This window comes from Platichthys flesus, chromosome 5 (assembly GCF_949316205.1).
Source record: "Platichthys flesus chromosome 5, fPlaFle2.1, whole genome shotgun sequence".
Taxonomy (NCBI): Eukaryota; Metazoa; Chordata; class Actinopteri; order Pleuronectiformes; family Pleuronectidae; genus Platichthys; species Platichthys flesus.
The window spans coordinates 692,351-715,057 of NC_084949.1; the positions used below are offsets into that span (position 1 = coordinate 692,351).

Sequence of the window (22,707 nt, forward strand, 5' to 3'; positions counted from 1 at the left end):
CAGGATACATAACAAGATCAGCACCAAAAGAAAATGTACATATAAATGTTTTTTGTACAAACATTTGTCTTTGCTTCTAATGTTTAATTTTCATTTCATGCTTAACTGTGTTTATTTAAAGATTATTCATTAACATAAAACTTATAAAGTTAGAATATCTGAAATAAATGTTATCATGCTTTGCAGGTATTGATGTCATCTTGTGTTACTTGTAATGGTCTATATCTTCAATAGGGGGTCCGCGACCCCTAGGGGGTCCACTGAGGTACTGCAGGAGAGTCACAACATTTTTGGTTGATTAGAGATGTTTTTTATATTTTTTTAATTTGTAATCTTTCCCCCACAAATTTAAATGTCTTTAAATACACATTAAAATGAATCCAACATATTGTAGCGAACGGATAAATGGAGGCAGGAGACGTTTTCTTTCAGTCAGCAATGCACACACTGCAGCTCTGAAACCATGCACATGGTTATAATAAAAACACGAAAATATGAACCTATGTATTATTTGAATAACTTAGTATTGATTGCCCAATAACAGGGTAACTATGCTTATACATGACACTAGGCCCAGTTTAATATAAAACACCATGAAACAGTTAAACAGTTTAACATGGAATGCCTTTTGCATGCACAAATTCATTATTGTCGATGGAGATGCTCACAACCAAAAGCAACACTGTCACAGCATATATTTGTTACGATACACCTATTGTTTTTTTCGAAATGCAGGAAGCACATGACAGGTCAAATATGTGCAGAGTACCTCTGAAAGATGCCCAGCTGTTTAAAAGTAGAGGTGGTTCTGCAACAGAATCTCTGTTTTTTAATACTCATACATTTTTACTTTTAATAGGTACATAATTTCTTGATCCCTCCTTGAACCGTCACCTTATCGTGGTGGAGAGGTTTGCGTGTCCCCGTGAACCTGAGGGCTGTGTTGTCTGGAGCCTTGTGCTCCTGGTAGGGTCTCCCATGGCAGAGTGGTCTCAGGTGAGGGGCCAGACTAAGAATGGTTCAAAACCCTCAATGAATATCGACGAAAGAGGAGATGGGACCCAGCCCGGAGGAAGCCCGGGGCCCCCGTCTGGAGCTAGGCCCAGACGGAGGGCTCGATGGCGAGCGTCTGGTGGCCAGATGCGTTCGCTTTACCGCACCGTTGTAACGAAAAGAGAGCTGAGCCGCAAGGCAAAGCTCTCGATCTACCGGTCGATCTTCGTTCCTATCCTCACCTATGGTCATGAGGGCTGGGTGATGACCGAAAGGACGAGATCACGGGTACAAGCGGCCGAGATGAGTTTTCTCAGAAGGGTGGCTGGCGTCTCCCTTAGGGATAGGGTGAGAAGCTCAGCCATCCGTGAGGAACTCGGATTAGAGCCGCTGCTCCTTCACTTAGAAAGGAGTCAGCTGAGGTGGTTCGGGCATCTGGTAAGGATGCCCACTGGGCGCCTTCCTTGGGAGGTGTTTCAGGCACGTCCAGTGGGGAGGAGACCTCGGGGAAGACCCAGGACTAGGTGGAGAGATTATATCTCAACACTGGCCTGGGAACGCCTCGGGATCCCCCCGTCAGAGTTGGTCAATGTGGCCCGGGAAAGGGAAGTCTGGGGCCCCCTGCTTGAGCTGCTCCCCCCGCGACCCGACCCCGGATAAGCGGATGAAAATGAGATGAGATGAGAATTTCTTGATCCTCTCTGAAACGTTTTATTTTATTAAGCTCTTGGATTGTGAAAGTTTAATTTTTTTTATAGTTGAATAGGGGGATACACAGACTGGACAAGGTTTGCATTAAATCCATGAGTAGAGCAACTGAGAGAGCTTTACAAAGGAAATCCATTTATCTTTGTCTTTACTTTTGGGTAATTTAGTTGGTTTAGTCTAGTCAGTGAGGCTTATTTCTAAGTGGTTTTGGTTGCTTAATAACAGCGTGAGAAACAATAGCAGCCTTTGAGAGCAGTGTAGCTTAAGTTTTCTCGAGCTCCAGTCTGATTTGCATGGCAAGACTTGGAGACATCAGAAATGAAATAAATGACCACTATGAGTTTTTAAGGATTTTTAACAAATTTTGAATGTAATGCTGACTAGTACAGAGTGAGATTATTATTGTGGATAACTTTAATTACTGCTCTTGCAAGTGAGTAAACATTCTGTACTAGAAGAAATTGGAACTGTAGGAGTGTGATTTTATTAACACATCAGTCCACCTTACTGGAGTGCAAATTATAAATGACGATAGTGATACACTAGACTAGGTTTTATTGTTTGAAAAAAGTTTATTTATTCTTTGTTAGCAAGTTGACTTCCTCATTTAACTATGAAATACAAAATATCAAAACCTCCAAAAAAAAATTCGAGTAATTTTGAAAATAAATTAAGGGCTCAGTTTCATGGTAAACAGTGTATCTCAATGTGTGTGTTTACTGGAAAGGAAATGTCAGAATTTCAGAACTTTCCTGAATTTCTTGCAGACATACAGCTGCAATCAGAAATATTCAACCCTGTCTCCTCAAAAGACATTATAGTGATGTGGATGACAGATAATGACAATATATGAAAAAAAAAAAACTTAAACAACAAAAGATATTTATTGATAAATATATGAGTTATTTTGACAACAGAAATTGACTTAACTTTGAAGTTCAAATGAAAAATGTATCTCTTTTAATACTTGTCCATGTGCAGTATTATTCGACCCCCAGCTTTCAGTACTTTGTGGGGCATCCTCTAGCCTTTATATCTTCCAACAAACGTTTTCGGTAAGTGCGGACAAGCTTCTTAAACCTCTCGATCAGAATCTTTGCGCAATTTACACGTGCAAAAGCCTCTAGCTAAGTGATGTTTGATGGCTTCCGTGCTGCAACTGCTTTCTTTACATCCCAGCAAAGATTTTCAATCAGATTTAAATCTGGTGTTCCAGGATCTTTCTCAACCAAGCTTTGCTTGACTTGGAGGTGGTCTTTGGATCCTTGTCTTACTGGAAAGTTTAAATTTTTCGACAGAAGGCATCACATTCCTCTTTAAAATGGCCTGGTATTTCTGAGAATCCATGATGCCAGCTACAAGATCAAGATTGCCAGTTCCTGCCGCAGAAAAACCGCCCAACATCATCAATGACCCACCATCAGGCTTGACCTCGGGGATGGTATTCTTATGGTCATAAGCCTGGCCTTTCGCATGCCAAACATACCGCGGGTCCATATGTTCAAATAGTTCCAGTTTGGTTTCATCAGTCCATAGAATTGTCACCGAAAAACACAGTCGTCTTATCCAAATTCCTCCTGGCATATTCTAGTCATCTTTTAATGTTCCTTGCGGTCAAGAGCTGAATGCCATGAAGTCCTTGTTTATTCACTACACCACTTAGAGTTGCCACTGAAGCACTTGTACCAGCCTTCAACAGGTCATCCTTTGGGTTTCTTGCAGTCACACAGGGGTTTCTCTTAGTTTTTCTGACTAAGTTGCTGAGGGCCCTGAGGGGTTAATATATGCATCACAGCTGAAGCAAATGAAGGATCATTATTACATGTCATTTTTTTTATGGAGTTCTCAAAGGCTTAAATAGGTTTCAATTCCACTTTAGGCCATAAAAACTGTCAGACAGCTTTAAAAACAACAATATTATATAGGGGTTAAATAATTGTGACATGGTTATCTTAACAAAATATACTGTTACCAGTGGCGATTCTAGAAAATTTTACATGGGGTGGCAGAAGGGTGGCAAGTTAAATTCAAGGGTGGCAAATCACACACACAAAGTCAAGTCAAGTCAAGTCTTTTTATTGTTGGAAACACACATGCCTGGTGTCTATATGTATTTATTTATACCAATCGCTAATGAAAACAGTTAACATATTCACATATCCAGCAGCAAAACAATTCATATTTCCCTTCATAATGACAAATACTTTTCTAAATGGCCAATTGAATTTCTAATGTATTAGGTTATTACATACACATGTACATATGTATTATGTATTAGGTTATTACATACAAAATCATGTTTACCAAAGCTAAACTAACTAGCTACCAAAAGATTCACTCATGAATGCTAACCGCGGCGCCATCCGTTTCAATGGGAATCGCGACTCTCCGTAATTTCAACATTAATTTTAACATATTTATAATTCGAAATTCGTCCCAGCCTTTATACCACATACACAATAGGGTCTATAGCATATAACCGAGTCATCCTCTCACATTTTAATGCAGCTGTATAGCGAGCTAGCTACTAGTCCTATCGACTTTTGCAAGCTAGCAATTAAATAAACGATTGAAATTACAACGGAATTGTCTATCACATATGACCACCCATCACATTTTCTTGATTCAAGTTTCAGCTGTACTGTACCTTTTTTCATCACTGCAAGTGTACAGTTGGCTTGTCTCCAGTTCTTTGGCTTTCAAACCGTTTCTGTCTTCATTTGAATGAAGCGGCAGATGCGCACGGTGAGAAGAGAGCAAATAGGATTCATGGACTCAACCATTTTATAGGGGAGGGGGAACATAAAGATTTTAGTTCTTAAACTTAAACAAGTTACCAATGAGATCAACAGCTTCAGTAGCAAAAAATATAATACCATTCAATAAATGTATATTGGAGACACTTCTAACAACCTGGGTGGCAAGTGGGGTGGCAAGCATTTTTTGGGGGGTGGCAGCTGCCACCCCTTGCCACCCCGGTAGTTTCGCCACTGACTGTTACACACAAATACTACATCATGCATTTTCTGTGTTGGTTTTATGTATCATTAAACTCATAAAGAAGTCATCCGAAGCAGAATCTTACTCTTTGAAGAAACTGTAATTTATAAATCCTTAAAATCTTTGGCGGGTTGAATATTTCTGATTGCAAGTGTATATATTCAGCTCCCATAAACTCATATCTTCTAAAATGCTGCTATTTTTTGTTCAATAATTTAAAGTTCACCACTCAAGCACATTTTTTATATTACCAGTGTCAAGTTTACATTACTCTTACTTGCCTTCATATTTGAACATTGAGCTGGGAGAAGCACAATTTCGTTTAGCTGTGCATCTCTTTAGGTATGATCTAGATGAAAATAAAGTTCACTTTGACTTAAATGTTCGCTGTTATCCTCCCCCGGAGCCACGTTCACGTGTGGTTCAAAACGAAAATTTTGGCTAAAAACACAGTGTAAATGACCACGTTTGAATTTGAATTTGAATGTTGGAGCTTTCAGACATTTGGATGACACCACAGGAGCAGTATGGAGGCATTTTATGTTTTTTTTCTGGTGTTTTTACACGTTTAAAGAATTGGTCACCATTTACTTCAACTGTAATGGATTTGGCTGAAACGCTGTTTACCCCTGAAATTCGAAAATCTTTTGTGAACTCTTCATCCACCCCTGCATCGACATAGTTGTGAGAAGATAATGAGTGGATTTAAATTTTTAATCTGTCTCTTCTAGTTGTATGGCACCTGCGTTAAGACACATCAAAGTGGATGCTTTCCAAAGTTCTTCCTTCCTTTTCCAAGGGCTTTCCTTTTGAGCCGCAGTGGAGTGATTTTAACAAAACAATTCATTTCAACAAGATTGTGAGGGACCTATCCAGCATTTTCACACCATATTTCCTACAAATTTTATTGTCATTATAATTGTATTTGTGGTAAGAAAATGTTTTCCTTGTTTGCTTGTGTATATGGTGTAAGAGAGAGAGAGATGACTAAGGTACTCATCTGATAGGCTGTTACAAGCTTTGTAAGAAAAATAACTTAACAGCACTTATGTCAATTATTTGCACAGAATTTATTTAGTATAATTTTTTTAATGTAGCATAACAAGCGGAGGAAATCTGTTGTTACATAAAACCTGTCCGTTTGTGGTTGATTTAGTTTATCACTTTCAAACACAGCTTGATGCATAAATACTGGACATTAGTTACTTTGTCATTTGAAAGACAAATAACTCCCCCTCCTGCCAGCATGTTTTAATCTGAACATCTGAAAACAAATTAGAATCCATGAGTAGTCCAGATTACTGAAAGATAGCAGCACATACATAATGCCGACAGCACAGGCAGATTCATTGCACAAACCCTTTTACATGTTTAATGATACCCATACATTTTAAAACACTGGAAAAGGTTATAACATACTTGTTATAGCTGTGTCCCTACAGCTAGTGCCAATGATATCCAAACAACAACACACAAAAACACAATCGTTCGATATATGTTCTACTTTGCATCATTTTACAGTACATACTTTCTTGATATTTCATTGAGAACAATAATTAAGATGAAAGAACAGTTACAGTTCCCAGTTGGGGAAACAAAGCAGCAGAGGGGTATCATTACATGTACCCCTCCATGTACATAAATACTGTATACAGACAGTGAGTGTGACGGACGCAATCATCAGAACACAACATATAATCAGGACACCATCATACATGAGAAAGTGCAGGTCTGAATTACAAGGTTGATTTAACAAAGAATTTTCAACAGCAGGTGCCTCTGAGAAGGCCACTCATTCACGATACTGTAGCTATATGAGTAGTAGACTACAAGGGACGAATACATTATGAGGAACAAACTGTGTATCATGGCTTTAAGGATTATATGGGGACATTTAAAGTGCTTTAAAGGAAGTCTGTAATTTGAGTTTTTTTTTCTTTCATAGATTCCTGTTGTATTACCCCAGTAGGAAAGGAATATATTATATCAAATATTATTTCTGAGTAAAGGCAGATTAGTCTAGCCCATTGTTCGCCTAGCCTAGCAAAAAGACTAGAAACAGCTAATGTCATCAAGAAACATCTCCCAACAACTCCAGAGTTGTTCTTATTCGCTATTAAATTGGTCTCCAATAAATCTCAATGTGGTTCATTGACAGTACTGCTCAGGACAGGCTTCCCTGTTCCACTGGAACAGCTTCCTTACACCTACCACGGCAAATAAAATAAATGAGGAGTTGGTGTTGTATTTATAGATGGTTGATGTGAAGCATTTCACCATGAGATTCTCATTTCTTAACCTTCTATGTTGAATTTTTCATCTACAGTAAAGCAACAGTGGGGATTTATCTCACAATGTATTCCAGTTAATGATGCTCTAAGTAGGTGTTGATCCTAGCCTGGATGCCAGACGAACTTAGCCCCGCCCACAACATTTGAGGTTGAGAAGTTCGGTCTGGAGTCGCTCCGTTGGGGAGAAATTATGCCCGACCGGGCCAATCAGATTGTCAGGGCGGGCTTTATACGATGATGGACAGATGATCAACGGATCAATAATCAACCACGTCATCAAAGTGCCCTTGGGTTGAATTCGTTTTCAACAAACATGCCTGCCGCTGGAGAGCTCAGATGTGTAGATGCTGCCATTGAGTCTGTTTTAGAAGACATCGACAGCACATTCATTTTGAAAGAGGAACAGAGAACGTGGAGGCGACGCCAAAGCACCGCGCTAATCCCTATCGCGCCGGCGCTTGGCTGTTCACACCGGACACTGAAGCGACGCTGAACCGCCGGGCAGCGCTAATAATATCACCCGTTGATCCAGTAGATTAAAAGCATATACTTAACAGCGTCCCAACATTTGTCTTTCTTGGTGTTGTCTTCATCAACTCAGTGTACTTCTCCACTTCAATTATTCATTGAATGTCATCCATGTTGAAGAACTTCGCTGTTTGCTCCGTTAAATGTCGGGTGTCAAGGGTAAATTATGTATTCTCCACTCAAGCCTATGTGGAGAATACGTAGCCCCCTCTCTCTCTCTTTTTATCTGTATCACTGCTTGTGTGGCTGTAGTGGATGGGCAGAGGGGGCATTTAATAATGTCATTGGTCCAATTAAAACTCCAGGACAACAGAAGGGGACTTCAAACTATGGGATGCATATTTGATCATTTATTTCATATAAAATATGTCATCAATATAGTTTTAAATCATTTTTCATTGTGTTTCCTGGTGCGATACGCTCGCGTCAAGCGCAAAAAATTGACTCAAAGCCGAAACGATCTCTGCAAGGCGCGAGGCAGGCTTGGCGCAGCGCGGCGTTTCAGCCTCCGGTGTGACCCGCCCAAAGCTTTAACATGGGAGTGGATGGGAGCCAGCTGTTATTTAAGGCTTATTAGCTGCTCTTAAGCGTCGCTTCGGCATCGCTTCAGCGTCCGTTGTGAACCCAGCGTTAGTAAATAACTCACAATGCTTCGCTTAACATACGTCACATACTACGTTGCTCTGATTGGTTGTAGGTCTATCCAATTGAGCGAAGAGGAATTTTATTTCCTGGTTTGGTTGAAACACGCCCCATAATCACAGCCCAATGGAGCGGTCTCAGACTTACATTCTGACTAGAATTGTGAGTCTGACAACGTCAGGCTATGTTGATCTCATTTTATGTATGGAATGCCGTTTGAATCTAAATAAAAAAATATATAAAAATAGCACTATACAAATATATAACTGAATCGATATTCTTCAAATGTCGTCTTTTGAAAAACATCATTTTGAAATAAGTAATTGTATTTATTTATTTTTGAAAATGGATCAGTTATATATTTATGTTCTGCTATATTTATTGCTTACTTTCATAGCCATATTTTTATTTATTTATTTTATCTACCTATTAATTAATTAATTCAATTTTGACTAAGACAGCATTCCATAAGTGGAAAGTCCGACCAGATAGCATAAAGAGTTATAGCTTTATCAGACAGTGTTAAGCAGATGTGAGGAAACTCCAGCCTCTAGGCCACATAAAGACTCATGAGACAATTTATAAATACAAAAACACAAAAAAATGACAGCAATTTTTTTTTTTGCAGCAATAAAAAAAACAGACTCACATGTCTGTCAGGGTGTCAGAGTAAAGGACAACAAAACACTGCTATCATATCCAGATTTTTTAGCTTTCACAAGAAACAATTCAGTTGTACAGGCAGGTTTTTATGTATGTAAGATAATATCTAAGTGACTGAAACCTTTATCTGAAGGGGAAATTATGAGGGAGTCTTAATGCCTATGTGGACAAATATTTAAGTGTTACTTTGTCTCAGTAACTGTCAGAGAGTAGATCAGAGATATGGTAAAAGACATTGTAAAAATGCTGAAGGAAATAAATAAGAATTTGTATAACAAAAACAGAACAACTAATCATTTGTGTGTTTGGGATCACTGCTGAGTTTGATACAAAGGCCAAAATACTTTCTTTGCGATCCATGCATGGCTCGACCCGTAGTGATTAGTTTGGGCAGGTTGTGAATAGCATCATCATAACTACTTAAATATGATATTCGATCCCTCGCTAAGAAGCAGTTCCTGCCATCTCATCATATGAAAACTTATGATACATATCAATCACATTTTATTTGTAAAGCCAATATTCACAAATCAAAATCTCTCCAATAGGGCTTACAAGGTGTGATATTCTCTGCCCGTAACCCTCGGCAAGAGTAAGAAAGAAACGACCAAATAACACACCTTTAAGAGAGTGAGTGTGTTTGCGTGCCTGTGTATGAGAGAGATGTACCATTGTGTGTACTTTTGTATTGTTTCCTGTTAGTTTAGTGTATCTCTGTCACTTGGCATAGTCAGTTGACTTTTAATCTAACTCTGGTCCAACAGATCATGTGCAAATTAATATTCTATTTCGTATATTGTCCCTTGCAATTAAATAAAATGAATGAATAAATAAATATGTTGACAAGAGTTTAGCAACACTGTGCCGTCATCCCTCAGCTCACGAACAGCCACTTGATCCTGATGTCACATTTTTCATCACAACATATAGATGTTTCTCTGCTAACTGAGATAACATGTCCCCCCTGCTTCCAGTGAAAAAACTGAAAACCCTTTGGAAACTGAGTATCTCTAAAACAGACAACAGAGCTGTAACTGTGTGGAAATATGAAACCACAGTTGAATAAGGCAAGATTTGACATTTGTAATAAATTGTAGTCAAGGTTTGATGTATTTTAGGTAAATTTTACAGGTGAACTCATTACTCAAATACAACCATAGTAAGTTACGTAAACCAGATGTTCTTTCATAAACCTGACCATTCCATAAAAGGCTGGATTGAGTGATGTCAACACTGAGACACTCCTGTACAGTCCACTATGTGATCCTCTGTCTGCTGCATAGAGGAAGAAAAGGTTGAGGGTCTGACAGGGAAAGCCACCTTAATACAGAGTTCACATACAGTGGGGCAAAAAAGTATTTAGTCAGCCACCAATTGTGCAAGTTCTCCCACTTCAAAAGATGAGAGATGCCTGTAATTTTCATCATAGGTACACTTCAACTATGAGAGACAGAATGGGGGGAAAGAATCCAGGAAATCACATTGTAGGGTTTTTAATGAATTAATTTGTAAATTCCTCTGTAAAATAAGTATTTGGTCACCTACAAACAGTAGCGGCCTAGCCAGTCTCCAGATCTCAACCCAATAAAAAAAATCTGTGGAGGGAGTTGAAAGTCTGTGTTGCCCAGCGACAGCCCCAAAACATCACTGCTTTAGAGGAAAATATGCATGGAGGAATGGGCCAAAATACCAGCAACAGTGTGTGAAAAGCTTGTGAAGACTTACAGAAAACGTTTGACCTCTGTTATTGCCAACAAAGGGTATAAATCACAGTATTGAGATGAACTTTTGTTATTGACCAAATTTTCACCATAATTTGCAAATAAATTCTTTAAAAATCAGACAATGTGATATTCTGGATTTTTTTTCTCATTTTGTCTCTCATAGTTAAGTATACCTATGATGAAAATTACAGGCCTCTCTCATCTTTTAAGTGGGAGAAATTGCACAATTGGTGGCTGACTTAATACTTTTTTGCCCCACTGTATGACTTCTATGGTTTAGGAAAAATATACGTCATGATATCACAGGATACAACCTTCTCTTGTTTGCTCATGCTTAGAGAAGATGCATGAATTCCCATATAAAAGGAATTTGAGCGAATAACCCTTCAGGTGGGGATCAATTTAAGATTGGATCCACCTCATCCGGGGGTCAGTCTACAGTCCACACTGGGACTGCTGCCGGTGTCTGCGAACACTACACATCTGGCTGAAGGACTGTCCACAGCGCGAGCAGCTGTAGGGCTTCTCCTGCGTGTGGACTGTGCGGTGCCTCTTCAGGTGGCTGGATGAGATGAAACTCTTCCCGCAAAGTGTGCATCGATAACGCCTCTCCCCGGTGTGGATGAGGAGGTGGACCCGCAGGTTGTTGGGCTGGGCGAAGCCCTTTCCACAGTGGGGGCAAGTGTAGGGTCTGTCCCCTGTGTGCACCCGCTGGTGCAGCTCCAGGGCAGCTGCACTTGGGAAAAGACGACCACAAAATGCACAAGACACAGGCTCTTTTGAAGAGGTAACTCTGCTCTTATAAGGCCGCCTCTGGCTGGTCGTTATGGCAGAAGGAGCTGAAGGGGGAGGGGGTGGAGCTGGTGCAGTGACAACAGCGGCAGCAGTGGTGGCCGCAGCTGCCATGTCAAAAGAAGCAGCAAAGGCAGCCATTTCATGAGCTCCACCTGTGAAAAGCATAGTTGGAGGGCAATCTAAAATGTCTCCACCTCCCTGTGAGGGAAAGGAGGCAGAGGGGTGTCCAGTTTCTGTGTTACCCAAACCCAACTGTGCTACCGCATAAGCTGCACCAAGATGGCTGACCCTCTCCTGCATCCAGACCAGGTCAAGGCCCAGGCTGTGGAGGCGGTCGGGGCTGGGCTCATCTGATGCTACAGGGGCTGACAGCTGAGAGAGATGAAGTCCTTCTTCCATGCAATCATCTGTCTGGATCTCTGTTTTCAGAGGACCATCTGTAAGGCTCACTCCAAGTTCCCTGCGAACAGCTTCAGGACCCAGGAGGCCCCCACTGCTGCCTGCCAAACTGTTTCCCAGGACCTCGATGGCTTTACCTTTGGCTCGTGGTTGGCAGGTCAGATCCACTGTGGAGTCAGTAGGAGAGGAAGAGGGTTGGTTGGTGGAGGGGGTAGAAGGGGTGAAGACACTTGTGTCACTAACATTACCATGGAGGATCTCTTCATTGGGCTCCAGAGCTGAGGAGGTGCAGAAAGTCAGAGAGCAACAGGGTGAGTGGATTTTAAGGAAAAGGAAAGGGGAACAACTCAGAGACTTGATGAATTGAATTTAGGGACCTCAATGTACATACATTGGGGTGGGGGCAATGTAAGGCGATGTGATAAATTGAGATGCATCAAGATGCATCGAACTGTTGACTAGAAAATACTAATCGAATTGTGTAAATGGTAAAGAATCACACCTTTTTTGGTTGGATTGGTCTGTCTATGGGTGCTAAGGTGGAAAGATAAACTAATTGCAAAGATTTTTAGGGGGAAAAGCATGTCTAAAACACGATGTTAACAAAAAGCAGATCTGTCTGGTACATTTGCTACTATGGTAAATATCTCAAGTTTTCTGAACTTTAAAACAGAAGGTTTTACATGTTTCAAACTCATCAGGTAACTCTAGTTAATCAACCAATAAATATGGTGGTGTTAATGTAGAAAATCTGAAGTTCAGACGAGGTGTAAATGTTTTTACCAATTAACATGTTCAGACTACAGTTAAGGCTGTAAATAAACAAATTAAGCACTCACCATTTGATAGGCCACTCTCTGCCCTTATGTTCACCTCCACCTTGAGGTCCAGGTTGCAGTTGTCTCTTTCCACTTTCTCCTGCTTCACCAGAGCCATCACCTTGGTTTCACCCTGCTGTGAAGGTTTACAGGACAACAATTTGTTTAACTCTGAAGCAGACTCAGCTGCAGAACTGCCACAACCACCGAATCTAAAACTCTTGCGGTGTTGAAAAGAGATGAATTCTTCCATTGTGAAGCACCCTCAGTTTACATGGATTGTGATGAAATCCACGAAAGTTTCCCGTGGCCACAAACTGCTTCACAACCGGGGCAAATTCTCGCCGAATACGGACCGTTTCTGCAGATAAATCCTGAGAGAAAGAAAGCTTGCCGTCGTCGTGCATGAGTTCTCGCTTCTTTGCTTCGCGATACACAAATTCCTTCTCCTGAAGCTTCAAAAAGCGGACAAGAACTGCTCAGCTCTGGTTAGGTTTGGCCGGTGCCAGTGTGCGATGAGCTCGCTCCAAAGTGAAAGCTTTATCAGGAAAGCCGAGCCATCGCGGCAGCATGTCGTTGACAAAGTCGAAGAGTGGCTTATTTCCTTCAGCTCGTTCACGTAGACCAAAAATCGGCAGGTTCTTTCTTCTGCCTCGATTTTCCAAATCTTCTGTTTTTGATTCAAGATAGGCAATTCGTTTAGTGGTTGAGGCGAGTGCCTCTTGAGTGTGCTGCAGCCTGTCTTCTGTTGTTGCTACACGTTTTTCTGCCTCTCAGATACGCTTTGCATTTGCCCGTTCCACGTCTGAAAGTTTACCTTCAATCGCCACAATTGACAAACATCCGACAAACGGTTATCAATGTTGTCCAGTTTTGATCCAAAATCCAAACAGAGGGACTTCAGCTCTGCCAGCACATCAGATATATTAGCCATGCTGTTAGCTATCATTAGCTACCGTCGTCACTGCCAGAGACGTTGATGCCTCGACGATACTTGTGTGCTCTGGTGAAAATATCGTAGGGTTTCGATTCGGATGATCCTGACATATCAAGAGGCGCTCTGTTTGCTCGAAAATTATCGGTGCATTTGTGGGGTTTTTCTAAAGTTTGAGTTCGGTTGTGTGGAGCTTTCAGGCTACGCCGCCATCTTGATCCGGTGTTCCAGTTTAACTCAGAGATGACCCAGTTAATGCAGAGAGAGTAGCTGAAGTAGGGAGGGAGATGCAGATAAAGCTGAATGGACGGTCAGCCACATCGACCATGGAGCTGAAGTTGAAGGTACAAGCCCTGTCATCACTCAGAAAGATTCCCAAGGTCAATGAACAGAAGATTCACCTTGACTCACTCAAGTTGTTCAACCGACTGATTATTTTGGACGAACGGGCTATGACAGTTGAGCTTACACTATGAGCTGACTTCCCTTCCGTTGTCCCTGTTCAGCAACAAAAATCAGAAAATGAACAAGGCAAACAAGGCAGGCTTTTCCAAGACTAGCCTGAAGGATTTAACTGATCCGCTTGGCCTCACTCACTAACCCTCCTCCACTCTGGTGGTTGAGGGTGGATGGCTCCTCTACATGGTGAAGTGGGAACAAGGTCAGAGTTGGCAGGAGATTGCCAACAGTTACCTGAGATACTTGCAGGGTCTTGGCTGTCGCTCTCAGAAGATCATTGTGGTCTTTGATGGCTATAGCAGATCGCCAAAAGATCATGACCACATCAGACGTACCAAGAAGTCATGCTGTGATCTCCAGATTCGACCAGATCTGATACACTGGACACCAAGAGCAAAGTTCTTGGACAACACTCATAACAAGAGTGAGCTCATCCACCTCCTTTCTTCAACATTTCGAAAACATCACTGTCAAGCAGTGTGACAATGATGCTGACACTTCAATTGTGAGAGAGGCATTGGCTGCTGCTAGAGATGGCTCTGTTGAGGTCAGTAACATTTGTGTACATATTTTACAGCTATGATTACTTTGAAAAGAAGAGTATTCTAATTGTATAATGACTTTTTTTAAACAACATTTTCATGGTGTTAACTGGGTTATTTAAATTTTTTATTGTTTTTGGGGAGGCGGGGGTTTTTGGAACCCTTTATTCGTGAATAATTGCTGAAAATGCAGTGAGTGGGAAAAGAGGGGGTGGCTGTTTTTGCACTAAGGAGTGGTTTTGGTGAAAAACTACTGCTTGCAATCAACTCAGAATCATGAAAAAACCCTAGTTTCACCCCTCACAAGTTACTTAAAGCCAAATTTAACATTTTCGATTTTTCAAAAAGCGGTTACAGGTACCCCAACTTTGAGCAATTTTTTAGGAGGTTTCCCACAGGAGTTGAATTTCAACATTTTAAGACATGATATAACACACCTTCCTAAACACAATTGTAAAGAAATTTCTTGGTAAGGATTTAGTTCCCGGATTTTCATATGTTGCCCTCACTAATAAGACGCAAGTGGACTCAAGTCTTCCATCCAGAACGATATTTTCATGATACTTCACGCCCAGTAATAATGTGTAAAATTGGGCAGAGTCAAGCCAGCTAGCCCCCTGGGTCTTTCAGGCGATTGCCTTTTAATCCTGTGAGATTTACCATTCCAGATGAAAGACGCTATGCAGTGGTCCAAAGTTTTAAAAAACTTTTTCCTTATCAAGATAGGAATGTTTTGGAAGAGGTAAAGAAATTTGGTAATAAAACCATTTCAATTAGGTTAACTCGACCAACCAAGGAGAGCGGCAGACCGGATCATCTCACCATATCCTATTTACACTTTTCAAGGAGCACTCCAAAGTTCTTTATAAATAGCAGTGAAAAAGTGGGCGTGATTTCCACTCCAAGGTATTTAAATCCCTTCTTAACTACTTTGAATGGGAAATGTGATGGGGAAATTGAGAGGCAGCCTGATTGAGAGGGAACATTTCACTCTTCTGGAGATTAATTTTGTAGCCAGATATCTTCCCAAAATTAGTATTGACAATTGACGGAACAGCAGTTATAGGGTTAGATGTATATAAAAGTAAGTAATCTGTATAGAGGGATAATTTGTGAGTAAGTCCACCTCGCACTATGCCTGAAAACTCATCAGATTGCCTAAGGGCAATGGCTAATGGCTCTATTGCAATGGCGACGAGAAGGGGTGACAGGGGGCAGCCTTGGCGGGTGCCTCTACCCAGGGAGAAATATTCAGACTGCTGACCGTTGGTAACTACTGCAGCTAAGGGTTGAGCATATAAAAGTTTTATCCAGGATATAAAAGCTTCACCAAATCCAAATAGCTTGAGCACTGAGAACAGGTATGTGAGGGACCGAGCAGGAAGACCAGAGAGCCACAGAGTTTCTTTGAACAAAAAGTAGTTTTTTAATTAAGTTTCCATTAACAAGAGGGGAAAAAAGTAAATTTCACAACTGGTAAAAAGGTAAATTACTCCAACTAGCCTCAAGTATCAAAAAAAGTATATAAAAAAAGAAAAACTCTCAACTGAGAGATGGGCACATATATAGCGGCTGGTCAAGCCACTCAAAAAAAAGAGGGGGATACACAAAGACATACTAACATTGAAAACAAACTACAGCAACAACATAATATCCCAGTACATCCCAGTCTTCTCAGGTTTGAGCTAGAGTGTCTATTTAAAATAAAACCTGTCTGATCTGTGGATATTATTTGTGGTAGTAACTTCTCCAGTCTAGCGGCTAGGTTTTTAGACAGAATTATACAATCGCCATTCAGTAAAGAGATATGGCAATAAGAAGCGCACTGTAGTGGGTCTTTACCTTTTTTAAGAATAAGTGTAATAGCAGCTTGTCATAGGGTTGATGGAAGCTCTTCAGACAACAAGGAGTCATTAAACATGGCTTGGAGCAGTGGGGATAGTTCAGGTGCAAATCCGGCCCAGGTGTTTTATTGCATTTTAAAGATTTAATAGCATCTAAGATTTCTGTGTTTGAGATCTCTCCTCCAAGTGGTGAATTGTGCTCCGGAGGGATAGAGGGAAATGTGAGTTTGTCAAAGAAGCTCTAAATTTTTGGGGAGTTCTCATCCTGTTCAGACCTATATAGGTCACTGTAGTATTGTGTAAAGACCTTGTTAATCCCGGAATGGCTGGTCACAGTCTCACCATGAACCTTAGGTATGAGGCGAGAGGAGTCAGATTGGAAGGCTTGTTGGGCTAACATTTTGCCAGCCTTATCACCAGATTCATAAAAAGTAAAAATAAAAATAAAAAGGCTGGGCTGAAAAACTTGCTTTAGCAAATAGCAAAAAGAACACCTGCTACCTATGCTTAATCTCTTCACTCGTACTCTGTTATTACAGAAAATATGTTTTCCAATAAAAGGATATGTGCACAACACAGAGTCACTAGGAATAACACTCTTTAAGAGTAGCAGGAACAATAAGAGGAACAGATTGTGGGTGACGTGTGCCACCCTTTTTAGATTTGAAAGATAATAAAGCCTAACTATGAAAATATAGTATAAAATAGTATAATTAGCCTCTTAAAAAATATAGTACAACATAGGAAGAGAGAAAAATAGCTTTTCAGAGGCATCTGTACATAAAAAAAAGTTAAACGACCAAAATTAAGTCACAACAACATAGTAGGCAACCAAACGTGGCATATAACTAGAGCATTTTCTAAATCTAAATCAAATTTTTTAAATCCAACCGGGCCTCTTAAGCATCATGTAGCAGTCAATGTAAATCGAAAAATTTCCATTTATAACGAAAGTTGACTAATATGAAGTCCTATGGAGTGGGCTACGGTTAGAGTTCATTTAATAGGATGTATCTGGAATTAGATTACTCACCAGCGTGAAGTTGATAGCCTACCCGCGCTATGTTTCAGCCTGCGTGGAAGCATCCGAGCCCTGATTGCCCGCAAGTCTTCCCAGAGATAAGACAGCTTCGTCGGGTGAGAGAAAGATATGCTTCTCCTGTCTGTCCTTGTCGATAACCTAGAGCTTGGCAGGGAACAGCATCCTGTAGTTTAATCCAGCATTTTCAAACTGCGACTTCACTGGGATGAATGCAACTCTCTTCCTGGAGATATCAACACTTAAGTCCGGGAAAAATTGAATTTGTGATCCACGAAAAGAAATGGAGGTGGCCTCTCTTGCTAGCTTCAGGATGCGCGCCTTGGTCTGGAAGTGGTGAATTCGCACGATGAGGGGACGTGGTGTGGAGTCCGCTGGATTATTCCTGACCATGGCGATCCGATGAGCCCTGTCATTGAGGTAGGGAAAGCCTCCGCGCCAAAAGTTTCTTTCAGCAATGTGTCAATGAATGAAGTGGGATGCAGTCCTTCAACTTCTTCAGGCAGTTCTATTATGCAAATATTTTTTCGCCTGGATCGGTTTTCTAGATCATCCAGTTAATTAGACGGATTTAAGAAGGATTTTGACCGAATGTGAACAGAGTATTCCTGGTTTGCTACCTACTCTGCCAAGTGTCAAACCGGAAGTCCCTAATAGGATTGTTTTGACTCAAGAACTTTTCTATTACAATCAAGAAATATGTCCCATTTGACCTTGTTATGATTTTAATATTATCACTCATCTTCTGAAAACCTTGAAAATAAGCAGGACTAATTGGTGGCTGCAGAGCCCTTACTCAAATTAGCCGAGAGATGTTTGCCTGTGGGGGGTTCAAATTAACTTGATGTGTGAGACCTCCATGTTGAATTTACACAGTTGTATCCATTGTATCATACAGCTTTTCTCATTCCAGTTATTGTTGTTCTCATGATCAAAAAGGGGGAACTGTGAGAGAATTTTCAACCATCCTCATTCAGTAAATCTTCTCAACACGAAGGGAACAGTTTTGTTTGGTTGCAGCCATCTACTGTATGTGCAACACAGTGCTTATTAGCACCTACCTTGCACCTACCATTAGATATAGACGCAGTCAAAATCCCTGCAATTTTTTTCAGGCTTTGTAAATCCCAATACATGTGCTAAATTTAAGTATTTGCATCTACTACTCCCAATATTTCATGTAGAAATGCCTGATATTGCGTATTTATTAAGGCAAACATACTACATGTTATTCTCAGCGCGCACCGTTAGTAGATCAGCTTGCATGTTTTTTTGCCGGTAAAATCAAGTTTGCACACGTTTTTGCACGCACCATCCTTTAGTAGATCAGGCCCATTGTATGTTGATCTGTTTTCAGTGAAACACAGAATCATTCTGGCGATTAATCTTTACCTCTGAAATGTGATGAAAGGATTTTTCTTCTGAGGAGGGATGAAGAGACACCAGAGGCTGATGGTCATCAGGTCCTGTAAAATAACAAAAGACCCTGAGCAAGTACTGTCCAATGAAGCTTTTACGCCTCTATACCCTGTCTGAAAACCTAAAAACCTCCGGCAGTGGCTAAATGAAGATCCACCCTGCCTGCTATGCTCATCACCATCTCCCCTCAAATACATCCTCACTGGTTGTAAAGTAAGTCTCTCCCTAGGTATGTAATAGTTTGCCCTGTTAAGGTTGGCATCAGTGGTTTTGTTGCAACATCCACCTGCAAGCTCTGGATCAGGAGGAAACATCCCCAACTACAAAAAAACGTTTAACAGGGTAAAAAAAGAACATAGAAACCTCAGAGAGAGACACATGTTAGGGATCCCTCTCCCAGGACGGACAAAAGTGCAATAGATGCCACGTGTAAAGGATATCATCATCAAGATAAAGGTTTTAGCAGCATTGATTAGGGTAAACATTTTGAAGGATAACTGAAGGTCAATGAATAGATGAATTATTGTCAGTAATTGTCAAGTATCTGAGGAGAAATACTATATATCAAGCAGTCCTGCTGCAATCATAGTCTATGGTCGGCAGCCAGCAAGATAAAGAAAAAGAAAATGCATTCATCTCACCTACTCACCACTATGCCAATTGAGGGGAGGGTCAAGTGTTTGAGTCCCAAAAAACACTTTGGGAGAACACCAAATCCAATAAAATAAAATTCACTGGTGACAACTAATTCAAACTTTAAAAACAACAGAAAAAATACCTTAAATGCCTGGATACTCCTTTTGTGGTGTCATCCAAGTGTCCGGAAGCTCTTATATTTTTACTTGGATGACACCACAAAAGGAGTATCCAGGCATTTAAGGTATTTTTTCTGTTGTTTTTAAAGTTTGAATTAGTTGTCACCAGTGAATTTTATTTTATTGGATTTGGTGTTCTCCCAAAGTGTTTTTTGGGACTCAAACACTTGACCCTCCCCTCAATTGGCATAGTGGTGAGTAGGTGAGATGAATGCATTTTCTTTTTCTGTGAAATATCCCTTTAAGATAAGCAAATAAAACAATATTAAATAAACAAACCTAGGATAAATAACTAATAAGGCGAAAAAATGTCAGTTTGATGATTTAAGTTAAGTGGGAAAAGTACTACTAAGTAAACATGCAGTCTTTATTAATGTAGGGACATACAAAATGTCTGTTTGTCTTTTTCAGTGCACAACAACACATTCTTTCTGTTATTTATATAAAAATCAAACTAGAGAAATGTATGTTGTGAAGTACCAACAGAGTGGAGTTCCTAAATAAACTATGATCACCACACTGCTGTTGTATTGCCCCGCCAACCACTACAATTTCAGTGTACATTTTTTTTTATAATTTCTTTTCAATGTGACCTTTACTCATGACCACTGAAATGCAATCACTTCATCTTTGAGTCCTAGTGACAACTGAACAAAAGAAATTCCCTCAAGTCAGGTGTTGAAAATTACGATTCAAGAGGCAAAAAAAAAATAACTGACTACCAAAATCGAATCAGTGTATACAAAATTTGAAGACATTCCCTCAAGCTGATCTTAAAATATCATGTTCAAGAAAAATATAAACATACTTTTTGAGGCCACTGTACCTTGACCTTTTTTTTTTTCATCCGCAGTCCCTGGCAGGTTGATAGAAAACATACAAAAGTACATAAGCCTTAACAAAAAGTAAGGTAAACTACCTGATGATATCACAATATTAATGTAAATTAAAAAGGACACAACAAATATATTGCCTACTCTCTGTCTGCCAATGGTGCTTATGAACTGGGCATGCTTTAGTAAATAAAAAGTTCTTATTAGTACTTATTTCAATATTCATTGTGTGGGTAGTCAGAGAGGTCCTGAACACAGCCATATCAGTCTCACTCTGGAATTATTGGGGAAGGTATTTTTATAGTACTTTGAAATATCCAGAAATTATGTATTCCACAGTTGAAATGTTGGACTTTACTTTGAAATATCTTTTAATTTATACAGTAAAAATGTCTAATATTCATTGTTTGGGTAGTCAGATAGGTCCTGAACACAGGCATATCAGTCTCAGTCTGGAATTATCGAGCAAACAGTTTTTATTGTACTTTGAAATATCCCCGTTTCCGTTATGGGCGGTTCGGATGCGTTTACCATAAATATCAGTATATGGGTGCAGTTGAATTTCTGTCGGCTGATTTGACCACAGACACGCGAGTGTCGGCTGGCTTGACCGCAGTAAAAATGAAGGGGTGCCAATAATGGTGAGCGGGACTGTACAACAGTGGGATGAACAGGAATGAACCGGAGCCCAGCAGCAGTAGGTCATGTCGAAACCTCATAGAAAATATGGGTTACCAGGTTGTAACATTCATGAAGTCAGTATGTGGTTTCATAACAGTGTATATGAGGACATGTGTGTGTGCCCGGCCTCCTTCGGACTAATGTCTCCTCCACCGCGGGCCAGCTGCTGCCTGCCCCTCTTTACCTTCGGGTGGCCTGACCTCCTCCCGCTGAATTCGCCTCCTCATCTTCCTCTGATAGCTCCTCATTTTCACGTCCATGTATCGCAGCTTTTGCCGCAGCGCGTCGTTCTCCTTCTCGCTCTTGTCGCGTTCCTGCTCCATTTTGGAACGCAGCGCCGCGAAGCCATCGTCCACCAGTTTACAGATCTCCGCCACCGCAGAGTTGGCCAGTATCTCTATGATCGAGGCAATCTGCGCCTGAAAGCCGACACAGTCCGCCATCATTGTCTTGGCTGTCTGTGTGTGTGTGTCCGTGCACTGACAGGTGTGCGCGTCAGGGCTCGGGTGTCAACTAATCCACACGGTGGTGTCTGATCGGAGAGACATGCAAAATACTTGGAGCCGGATTCACAGTCTGTGTATGTCCCCGACTGTGTGCCGCTAAAATGTTGTGTGTCTATGAAGTGCATGAGGCGCCCTCTGATGACGTCAGTTTGTTGTTAAGCTTTACTTTAGTCAGCTGAGTCAGAATCTTTCCGTTCCCAACCTGATACTCTGAAATCCAAATAATCCTTGTTCAGAATAGTGTATGTGATCTTCATCTGGTTTGAAGCTTCCCGTCAGGCTGTAAACCTAAGCCTAACCCTGAATATGAAACTTCACTCATCATTAGATTAGATTAAACCTTATTGTCATTGCACAGTACAAGTACTTATACAATGAAACGCAGTTTAGCATCTAACAAGAAGTGCAAAAAAAGGCAGTAAAAGCGCAGAGTATTGTGCATATTTAAAGTGGAATGTAAATAAAATAAAAAAAGATATGTTCAGTAAGAATTATATATGGAATAGTACAGTATTAACAGGTATTGTATGATATAAGAACGATGAATACACTATGAGCAAGATAAATATATAAATATTAATATACTATAGGATGGATAATACAGTAGTAAAGAAAGTAACAGTCTAGTGCAAATGTTCAAATGTACAAATGTTAAGTGGTTGGTCCGGGAACGAAGGACCCTGTAGCGCCTCCTAGAAGGGAGGAGGTCAAACAGTCTGTGGTTGGGGTGTGAGCTGTCCTTGACAATGCTGCGCACCCTCCACAGACATCTCTTAGTCTTGACAGCTTCAATGGTGGGGAATGAGGAACCGGTCATGCGTTGGGCAGTTTTCACCACCCTCTGCAGTGATTTCTGGTCCGCAACAGAGCAGCTGCCATACCACACTGAGATGCAGTTAGTGAGGATGCTCTCGATGGTGCAGCGGTAGAAATTCACCAGAATCTGAGGGAGACAGGTGGGCCTTCTTCAGTCTCCTCAGGAAGAGATGCTGGTGTGATTTCTTGACCAGGGTTGATGTATTGAGGGTCCAAGAGAGGTCCTCAGAGATGAGGACACCCAGGAACTTGAAGCTG

General features: G+C 40.7%; 1 protein-coding gene across 2 annotated transcripts; it reads right to left on the minus strand.

Moving 5' to 3' along the window:
* Window positions 1-10,787: 10,787 nt before the first annotated feature.
* On the minus strand, window positions 10,788-21,700 carry LOC133953342 (zinc finger protein 316-like). 2 transcript variants are annotated; one of them, XM_062387222.1, is made up of 5 exons: window positions 21,312-21,700; window positions 18,772-18,845; window positions 12,583-12,697; window positions 11,992-12,021; window positions 10,788-11,910 (listed from the first exon to the last, which is right to left on the minus strand). In XM_062387222.1, exons 1-5 carry the CDS (start codon window positions 21,571-21,573, stop codon window positions 10,985-10,987), a joined length of 1,407 nt encoding a protein of 468 aa, XP_062243206.1. In that variant the 5' UTR covers window positions 21,574-21,700; the 3' UTR covers window positions 10,788-10,984. The 2 variants fall into 2 exon arrangements, with proteins under 2 accessions (XP_062243206.1, XP_062243205.1); XM_062387221.1 differs by having other exon boundaries at window positions 10,788-12,021.
* Between the last annotated feature and the right edge of the window lie 1,007 nt (window positions 21,701-22,707).